This window comes from Anastrepha obliqua, chromosome 5 (assembly GCF_027943255.1).
Source record: "Anastrepha obliqua isolate idAnaObli1 chromosome 5, idAnaObli1_1.0, whole genome shotgun sequence".
In the NCBI taxonomy this organism is placed as follows: Eukaryota; Metazoa; Arthropoda; class Insecta; order Diptera; family Tephritidae; genus Anastrepha; species Anastrepha obliqua.
Window position 1 is genome coordinate 6,997,041 of NC_072896.1, and position 10,325 is coordinate 7,007,365.

Consider the following 10,325-nt stretch of genomic DNA (forward strand, 5'->3'; position numbering starts at 1 on the left):
ATTTTTGAGGGGTTGAAAAATTAAAAAAAAATTTATTCCAGCGAACTATGCAAATATTTATAAAGAGTGAACCGTTCAGATTTTGTAACTTCGAATAATTAAAAAAAAAGTTTAGGCAAATCGGTCAAATAGTTTTTGATACATAATGATCACCGCGACGGTAATTTTCAAAAAACACGACTTCGAGATAATCGCGTCTAAAGTTTTGCGTGCACTTTATTTATGGATAAAGCGCGCGATTCCACGTTCTGTAACTTTCGTTCTAGTGCTCCGATCTTTATGATTTTTTGAATTGATATTTTTAAGATATGTACTTTTATTAGGAGGTTGAATTAGTTTTAAAGGTGACACACAGATGGCGCTATTTATCACTTTATCGCGTTGGCAATACTGAATATATATTCATGACAAAGCCTCATCCCTAGGCTTTGTTTATCAGTATCTGTCATTTCGCTGAAGTATAAACAACGCAGTGTTTTCGTGCTCCCAGTATGTCAACTTTCGTGCCGTCGAAACGCAATTTGCGGGAAGCTTTGCTTTTCTGCTTCAATTTGAAAAAAAATACAGCCCAAGCCCGTGAATTGCTGCAGGAGGCCTACCCAGACCATACTCCGTCGATTTCAACATGTGAGTACTGGTTTCGACGATTCAAAAGTGGTGATTTTCACACCGAAGACAAGGAGCGTCTTGGCCAGCCCAAAAAGTTCGAGGACGCGGAATTGGGGGAATTGGTAAAAGAGGACTCGTGCCAAACCCAAGAAGAGCTTGCTGAATCATTGGGCGTTGATAAATCAACCGTTTGCAAGCGTCTAAAAGCGATGGGAATGATCCAAAAGCAAGGACATTGGGTCCCGTACGAGTTGAAGCTGCGCGACGTCGAACGGCGATTTTTTACGTGCGAATTGCTGATCGAGCGACAAAATCGGAAGGGTTTTTTGCATCGGGTGGTGACTGGCGACGAAAAATGGATCCACTACGATAACCCAAAACGCAAAAAATCATGGGGTTTGCCCGGCCACGCATCAACGTCGACGGCCAAGCAGAATATTCACGGCAAGAAAATCATGCTCTGCATTTGGTGGGATCAGGTCGGCGTCGTATATTTGGAGCTGCTCCAACCGGGCGAAACAATCACGGGGATCGTTACCGACTGCAATTGATGCGTTTAAGCCGGGCATTGAAAGAAAAACGGCCGGAAACGGTAAAAAGGCACGACAAGGTTATTTTGCAACATGACAACGCTCGGCCGCATGTTGCTCAACCTGTCAAAAAATACCTTGGAACGCTTGGCTGGGAAGTGTTACCCCACCCGCCGTATAGTCCAGACATAGCTCCCTCCGATTATCATTTGTTCCGGCATATGAGTCTCGATTTGGCGGACCAGCGGTTCTCCTCGTACGAGGCTACCAAAATATGGGTTGAGTCATGGATAGCCAAGCAGCGGCCAGAATTTTGGAGAAACGGCATCCGGAAATTGCCCGAAAGATGGGCGAAAGTTGTAGCTAGCGATGGCCAATACTTCGAATAAAATATTTTGTACCGTTTTTTCACAATAAAGCCCCAAATCTTCGAAAAAAACCTTTAAAACTAATTCAACCTCCATAGAATATGCCATAAAAAAATGTTCGATTTTTTAGTCCAACACAAGGTATATAAATGAATAAATAATTAAATAAAAAATATAGAAATTGTCCTGAAGCAAAACGATTCTTGAAACCAAAAAAAAAACCACAGCGTAAATATTAAGCGAAGTAAAAAGTTCTCAACGTAGCGAATACACGCAACACCGCCAACTAATAAAAACACTATATTTAAAATCAACAGGAGTGTTTATCAACTTCAAATTTGCACTTTGTTACTTACTTGCACTTACTACGTACTAAAATTTAATAAGCTATAAAACTGCATACCAATAATCTTTCTAAAAATTCCATTTAAAAGGCGTGAAATTTGGATGAAAAGTTTTATATTCGCACATAAATGGAAAATTTATGTATATGATAGAACTATACTTGTATACAAAAATAATGAACATTACAAAAAATAAAAATTTGCTAAAAATTTTGATCTACACCATTATGGCTTAATACAATGTAAATACACGAGATCGTGAGTAAGTAAACTTTCAGAACTGCTCAATTCACCTAAAGTGTAGGAAGTAGCATTAGTCGAAAAAATTCACACTGCTGTATGAAATACGTAAATCTTGTGAAGAGCATTGAAATTGATAGTTAGAAACTTATATGAACAACCTGTGTTTATTTGATTAAAAATTTACAACTGAGCAAAATTTTCCACATTTTATTTTCTCGGTACGAATAATTTCCTAAATTCTACTTGTTATTTTTATATTTGTATTCCCGCAGTTTTAGTGAAGCTATTCAACTCTTTCACGTATTCTTTCACGCCTCTTTACGAGGTTTCTCCTACTTATTATTATTATTGTTTCCTTCCTGCCCTTTCCTCGTAGTTTCGGTTCCTATCGAGTTTTCTATTTGAAAATTTTCCAATTTAATAAAAGTGATTTTAAAAATAGAATTATATAAATCGCTTCAAAGAATACTATCACTCTTTTGGCTGGGTGGACACTAAGTTCGTGAGGGCGTTTCGTAGTATTTCGCCCATTTGTTGTAAATGTTTCCTGGGTACTGAAATTGTAATGTCTTCGGCATAGGCTGGGAATTGGCAACTACTACCATGCGCAAGTAAATTCTAAATCAAAGCATTATCAATCAAAATCTATAATGAGGGTGATGGAATGTGTCCCCAAAAGGCGCGTCTGTTCATATATTTAGTTGCGGACATATCCCTGATTTCTGGGTAATTCCAACCCGTGCTATTCCCATCTGAAGTAAGATCTAACAGTTATGCTCCGGGCGGAACATAAATCCTTTGAAGGCTATATTTATTCTATCTTCTATCTAATGTACTTTTACGAGAATACGCGCTAATCTGCCGTTACGACAAGGTATATACGAAATAGTAGAGAGCAACACAATAACAAATCGATAATATAGAAAACAGAGAGCATATCATTTTTATGTTTGATTTCCCCTGCTTATTCCCAAGCAAAATTATGAGAGCAACTTCGGCTGCCACATCGCCGGGTACTCGGCTTACTCATTTCACACGTGTTCACAGACTCGCTGACTCAGTTGTTCAGACTACAACGAACTTATATGAGTGGGGGTTGTGTTGATTTTTTTCGTATATCACCTACACAAGCACAGTTTTTTCGTAAGAAAATCGATGTCATGATCCCAGTTAAGTCAGCCAATCAGTTGATTCCTTCCGCTTAGTAGAGTTTTTAATAGTAATAATAAATAATTAATAAATATGATTGACACGGAGTGTTAGTAAACATTTCAAAGTTTTATAGCAAAAACCAGTATTCCAATCGGTTAACTTATTTTTAATTTATTGTAGTTTGAGAATTAATTTAATGATTTTTAAATCCTTTTTTGTTGGTTTGTGCAATTTATGTCGAAAAAGCCTTTGTTCGGTGCAAATTGGAGCATTCTGAACATATTTATTAGCGTACATACATATATACATATGTATAAGGTCAGTCCATAAGTTCATGCGTATTTTACCCATAATTTCACTTTGGTACGATTTTTGCATACAAAAAATTATTCGCGGAATATAACGGAACTATTTATTTTGAAACTTTATTTTATGAGATGTAGAAAATAATTGTAAAAAAGTAAGTTTATTTAATTATTTAATAAATGAGGCTGTATCTGTAAGACTTTTTAGTCTATAAGCGTAGATTAGCGGTTTCTTTTTTAATTTATTCTATTTTATTGGAATTTTAAAAATTATTTTAGAAGAAATGCACGTACATATTTTGATAATTTGTAAAATATTTAATATTTAAATTTATCATCGAGTTCGTTTATTTAAAAAAATTTTATTTACATTACTTTTCGAATGCAGCATAGAAACCTGCTATACAAATTTTATTTTCCAATTTACGAATTGATTTTACTTTATTTTGCTTTCCTCCTTCTATTCTTTCGCATGGATATTTTCTGCACAAAAACAAACACAATGGCACAATCACAATTGCCACCGCTACCGCCACCACCAACAATAACAAAAATACGCACACAATTGCTGCTGATGACAATTCTGATGGCAACACAAACGAAATATTTATACTAAACTCCCAAATAAACGCGACACACATACACACGCGATATGGCATACAACACAAAGGCAAACTGGCTGCAACACAATGGCGTACACGGTTTGGCCGCCCCTCGCAGGTGCCTCGTCTTGGCGATGTTGACCCCACAGGCCGATTTTGTGCCTTTCCCGAGGATTGGCTCAAACAAAAAGCGGGTAAAATGAACAAAGAAAAAAACTCATCTCACAAGTAAACTAAAGAAAGCACTAACACACTTTTTTCCTCTATTTAAAATATTTATAATTTTGAGTAAAATTTTGAACTAAATTCGTTTTCGAAATTCGCTTTCGTTTTCATATTATGGCAAAAATTTACGTGAAATCCAAATTACTAACCCCTTATAAATTTATTTAAAAATAATAAGTAAATGTGGTTTTCTCGTTATTTATTTGCTTTTTCACAATAGCTGCTAAGGCTCCCGCTCCCACCATGGCAGATTTGCGTCGAAGTGAGTACCTTTAAAAATTTAATCATTTGAAAATTTATGAGTCTTTACTGCATTCACCAATATTTTATTCAAATTTTTCAGTTTGCGTAGTCAACGCTGTGCCATTCATCGCTTTCGGCTTCCTGGATAATTTCGTCATGATAGTTGCGGTAATTAAAATATTCCAATTTAAAGGCTACATACATATACGAGTATAGCTTTACTGAGCAATTGTGGGAGAGGCTCGGTCAGTTATAGTCCGGGAGCCAGGGGTCATTTTGACCTCATCATTTCATGCCGACTGATTTTAATACTGAAGGCAGACGCCATCCAATGGATGACGAAACCAACCGTCACCTGGTACAGTAGCGGTGGGTACGTGCGTGAGATGCTGCAAAACGTGTCGAAAAACAATTTTTAACAACTAATTTTATACCGGCTGAAATTTTTTTCATGTGTTGTTGACATTTCGTAGAATAAAAAGAAATAGTCAGCTGCGCCGTAGAGGGAGGAAAATACGTCAGCTGAACAGGCGAACTTGTAAAATAAATTAAAAAGTAAAACTTCTTATGCCGATTGAAATTTTTTTACATAATTTTGGACACATATGAAAATATAATAATGATGGTCAGCTACGTTTATAGCGGTGGGAAGACCGTCAGCCGAAGCAAGAATGTATCATTGCGTTCAGCTAACGTGTTGTCCCCGCTCTACGGCGCAGATGACTATTTTTTTTTATTCTACTAAATGTCAATAATACATGGAAAAAATTTCAACCGATATAAAATGAGTTGGTAGAAATTTTTTTTCGACACGTTTCGTACCCTCCCACAATCATACCCACCGCGGGCGCGCCAGCTGACGTTCACTTTCGTTATTCATGAAAGCTAAATCACAAGTATAGTCAAGAATTTAACGGTAAAAAACGCAGTCCAAAATCGACCCCTGGCTCCCGGACTATTACTGCGAATATCTACCAACAAAAGTGATTGACCGATTCTCTTCAACTCGCTCCATTATTTGTTTGTACAATTAAGTTTTATTTTTATTTAGAGTTTACAATTAAGTTTTATTTTTATTTTGGTGGTTTTTTATGATATTCCCAGACAACAGTCAAAGCTAGATTTTTCCGTCATACAATGAAAAGCTTAGCAGAAGGTAAGCAAATTCTATGGGCTTACAAGAACTGGCACCACCAATTTCAGTAGGTTAGTGCTGGCTTAGACAGCTCCATTGTGATGATTTAGACCCAAGCGGCCAACACAATTGAATCAGGTTCCTGAATGCTGTAATAGCAGACCAATCACCACCTATTGCAGGTGAGGAGCTTCAGCTCCCTTTTAAGTACTCGCATAAGCGCTGGGATTTTTGGTCCCAAAGCAAATTTGTCTAAGCTGATGAGCAGTTTTCTCAGCATTTTCAAAGCGGAGGTGTATGCCATCTGGCTAGGTGCAAATATCAATTTAGAAAGAAAACTCCGGAATGTGCAAATAGCTCTTCTCAGTCGCAGTCAGGTTGCATAATAGGCTGTATCATCCTTTGAAGTAAAATCCTCTCAATAAACCTTGAGAGCATAGAGAACCTAAATTTACTGAAAGCACACAATCGCATCAGCCTTATACGGGTCCTCTGATACTGCCCCGCTTTTGACAGAACGCGATATCGCTGTCTAAACTCTTACTTCTTCGGATGTCCAGCAGATTTGTAATCAGTAGCGATTCACAGTATTTTATAGTTTATCCGAGAGGCGAATTGGTTTCACTAGAAGAGAAATGGGTCCTTGGGCCCAAGTAGATTCCCTCCACAACCTTATGGAGAGTGGCAACACGATAATCTAACCCAGCCTACGTGGGTCCTAGGACACATGGTAATAAAGCGGCAGATGCATTGGCATGCAGAGAATGTGGCTTCGGTACTGAAAGCAATCGAACCCTTCCTTGTTATGGGACAACATAACATCAAGGAAGAACTTAGAACAAAAAGCTTATTAGGAGAGTGCAGCCTAAAGAAGATGAAGTATTCCGTAAGCCTCCTAAGAAAAAAACTGCGAATACCCACTGACAGTGGCACTGGAAGTATTTGCTTTTTTTCTTTTTTTATGTCCATTTCTGCTTTTAACGATGTAGCTTTAAACCCTTTTTCACACAAGGCATAATAGATATTTACCATTTATTTACCTAAACATATGGTTTTGGCCGTTTATTTTCTATACTTCTTTTGTGCTAAAAATTTAACTGGTTGTTGAGAAAAATAAATTGAATTTTTTATGTCAATAATTTTCTTGGTTATTAACAGGCAGTCGAGAAAACGGGCCTAGAATTTTTCATTCTAATCCTATAATTTTTACTACTGTTTTTAAGCTTTTCATTCCAATCTGATATCCATTGATTTTCGAATTTACAGGGCGACTCAATCGAAAGCATTTTTGGCGCTTTCATGTGCATATCTACAATGGCCGCAGCTGGTCTCGGCAATACGGTGAGCGACATACTTGGCATTGGATCGGCCTACTACGTGGAACGTGGTTGCGAAATGATGGGCTTCCGTTTACCGGACTTGACGCCAATCCAAATGGAAATGAAATCAAGTCGGCATGCAGCAAATTTGGTAAGTAAAAATTGCGAGTGCCGAAAAGTGGTTAAAATTTATGAAGAAAACTTTTCATATTTTTTCTAATTTAATTTATTTTTCCTTTTTTATTTCCAGGGCCGCATTGTCGGCATAACAATAGGTTGTCTTCTGGGCATGATGCCATTAATGTTTATGAAAAAGAAGGATAAAACTGAAAACGTGGCTGTGAACGAGGATGCGAATGTCATTGTTGTGACTCCTGTTAAATCTTAAGACAGTAAATTTTGTAATTAAAAATCTTCTATTAGCAAATTGTTTCTAGTTAAATTATTTGTGCTGTACGCACAAAATTTTATTTTATTTTTATTACTCTTTTGTAATGAAAAGGAAATAATTCGATGTTTTCTTAATCGTTAGTGTAACTTAAGAAACGTAAAATGCGGATTGCTTTACGAAGACTTTAATTTTAAAGTACATTCACATAAGTGTGTATAAGTCATTGTGTAATCAAAACGTTTTTCATATTTTGCAATTTTTAAATATTTTAATTAAGGACTAACTTTTTGTGTTTTTAATACATGCAATTATTTACACTTTTTATTTAATGTTGTATGGTGTCCGATGTGCACTTTCATATATATTTTATGTTTTTAAAAATTTAAGATTTAAGACTTCAAACGAAAAATATATGCCAACTTTTCCATATTGTGTTTACTAAATTGTATATTTATAGTTTTTTCCTTGCATTTTTTAAACTGTCTTGGTTTGTATTATTTATTTCCATATTTGTAAGTTTTTGTTTTTCTTCTTTTTTTCTAATTAACAATACAAAACCTTCCTCATAACTTCGAGGGCACATATTTTTGAAGTGAAACTTCTTAGGCGTCGATGGACGAACGAGAATGGAGAGTAAAATTTCAAGGCTATGCAGCCTTTTGGGCATTTTCGTTCTGCAAGAGAGAAAAAAGATATAAAGTATAGGAAAAGGCGAGAGAGAGCTATACCTTATATGTATGTATCTTAGATACACTTTAGGCTAATTTTCCTGAGTTTTTCCTCGTGGTTGCTAATTTCTAGTGAGAAATAACACAGCCTACTTTTGGCGCTTGTTTGTTGGTGCAAACTTGTAGGAAATATATTTTTGCTGCCTACTTTTTGGCGTTAGGTTTCCTTGGTGCCTACTTTTTGGTGCTTATTTCCGTTTCCTGCGCTAGTGCTTGTGCGTACTATAAAGTGCTATCCATTCCGGCGTCGGATTTATTGGTATTACCTTGCGGTAATTTGTACCGTTGCTACGGAATCGCTGCGATCCTGGAATCGCTCCGTGCTGTGCGGGTGATAAACGCTCGGAGTAGGGCGCTTTGTTGCCACGGTTTGTGTCCGGCGTTTACCTACACCGGTCGACCCTCCTCCGTGTTTTGGAAATTTTGTCTATTTGTATTCTCTGCAAATGTTGTAAATTTATTTAGATATATATTCCTTTTTCTTTCTCTCTCTCTCTCTCTCTCTCTCTCTCTCTCTCTCTCTCTCTCTCTCTCTCTCTCTCTCTCTCTCATACTCTCTCGGGTCTCTCCCTCTTTCTTTGTCTGCCTTGAAAATTTCACTTCTGTTATGTGTACACTTTTTTGTATTTGAAATATCGCATATATTCATACATACTTTCTTGTTTCTCAAAAATTGTATAAGACTTATAAAACCAATTTTTTATATATTTTTTGCCACTCTTTGGATGTTATCTGTGTTACTTTTTGAGTTTTACCTATTCTGTATATTTTCCTTTATTAGTAATTTCGCATCACTTAATATTTATATCACAACGTAGCTGTCAGGAAGACAGACTAGGGTCTAAAATGCATTGGAAGCGTAGATTCTAATTTATTGACGGCTAACGCCTTTTTGAAATTCTCCAACACTATTTTAATTGTTTCGTCACTTAAATTTACCGGGACATTTTTTTGCTGTAAAATTTTGAAAAATTCGGTTTTCTATTGTAGAATTTTGAGATTCCAAATAAATTTTTTTTTTCAGTATTTCGGTTAATTCCAATTGGAAAATTCTTCTTATTTTTCTGACATACTTTTGTAGTTTTGTAACATATTTTCCAGCACGTTGCGTTTTTTGAGGATACTGTATTATTCTCAAGTTACAGTATCCTCAAAAAACGCCACGTGTTGGAAAATATGTTACAAAAACTACAAAAGTATGTTATTTTAGCAGCATTACTCAAACCCCGGCGGGGTCGGTGAAACTCAAGTATTGCCGTCTAGGTAGAACCATAGAACGAAGGATTTTAGATGAGTTGGTTTATGTGGCAAGAGAATAGGTTGGTGAAGCCATTCATGTTTTCTTCGCATAAAAATTATAGTATGTTGAATATGTCGATTTCTATTCTGGTTAGGCAGGAGTTTTGCCTAAAAAGTGAAACCCAAAATGTTTGAAAATATTTTGAAGATTACACCTCATCATCCAAAAGATATTCAAAGTTATGATGAGCCCCGTTTAATATTATTATTATTTCCTATGGTTTCACGAAGGACAAAGGGCCACAACAAATTCCTTCCATTTAGATCTTTTCTGCTAAGAGAGCTTCATTCCAGATTAAATACACGGCACGCGTTTCAAAATACAACAATCGTGTTCAAGTGTTTGATGGTCTAACTCGTCTACGGCTGCCTTGGCGATTCCACTCAATAGCGGCATATTTTCTTCGTAGGACGTGGCCAATCCTACTGCATTTTCTTCTGAAAATCTCAAGGAGTATTGGTGTTTGCTGTGTTTTTCTCCACAGATCAGCATTCGAGATTGTTTTTGGCCAGAAGATTTTCAGGATTTTCCGAAGGCATCGAGTAATGAAAACTGGCAGTGCGTTTATATCGGTCGCTGTGGCATTTCATGTTTCACAGGCATTGAGTAAACATGATTCGGCACTAGACTTCAATATCAAATACCCGCAGCTTTGTGCTTTGCTTTCCAGACTGGAGTAGGGTTTTTGATGTCTTCGCTCGAAAAAGATTGTTACTTCCTCCAGCTGGGTCTTTTGCGTGTTAGTACGCCTTTCTTTAGTTTTAGAGATGTTGAAAATCAGCTTAGCTTTAGCGGCGGCTTCCTGTATCGATTGGAGTTATGTTGAGCCTC

General features: G+C 36.6%; 1 protein-coding gene across 1 annotated transcript in view; it reads left to right on the forward strand.

The window, feature by feature from the left end:
- The window catches only part of LOC129249491 (uncharacterized), an 88,926-nt gene extending 81,119 nt beyond the window's left edge, over positions 1-7,807 (forward strand). The window contains exons 2-6 of the mRNA XM_054889341.1: positions 4,222-4,347; positions 4,599-4,640; positions 4,722-4,789; positions 7,023-7,226; positions 7,326-7,807. Coding sequence (XP_054745316.1) covers positions 4,222-4,347; positions 4,599-4,640; positions 4,722-4,789; positions 7,023-7,226; positions 7,326-7,463 — 578 coding nt within the window. The 3' untranslated portion in view covers positions 7,464-7,807. The remainder of the gene's footprint in view (positions 1-4,221; positions 4,348-4,598; positions 4,641-4,721; positions 4,790-7,022; positions 7,227-7,325) is intronic.
- Positions 7,808-10,325: the final 2,518 nt, after the last annotated feature.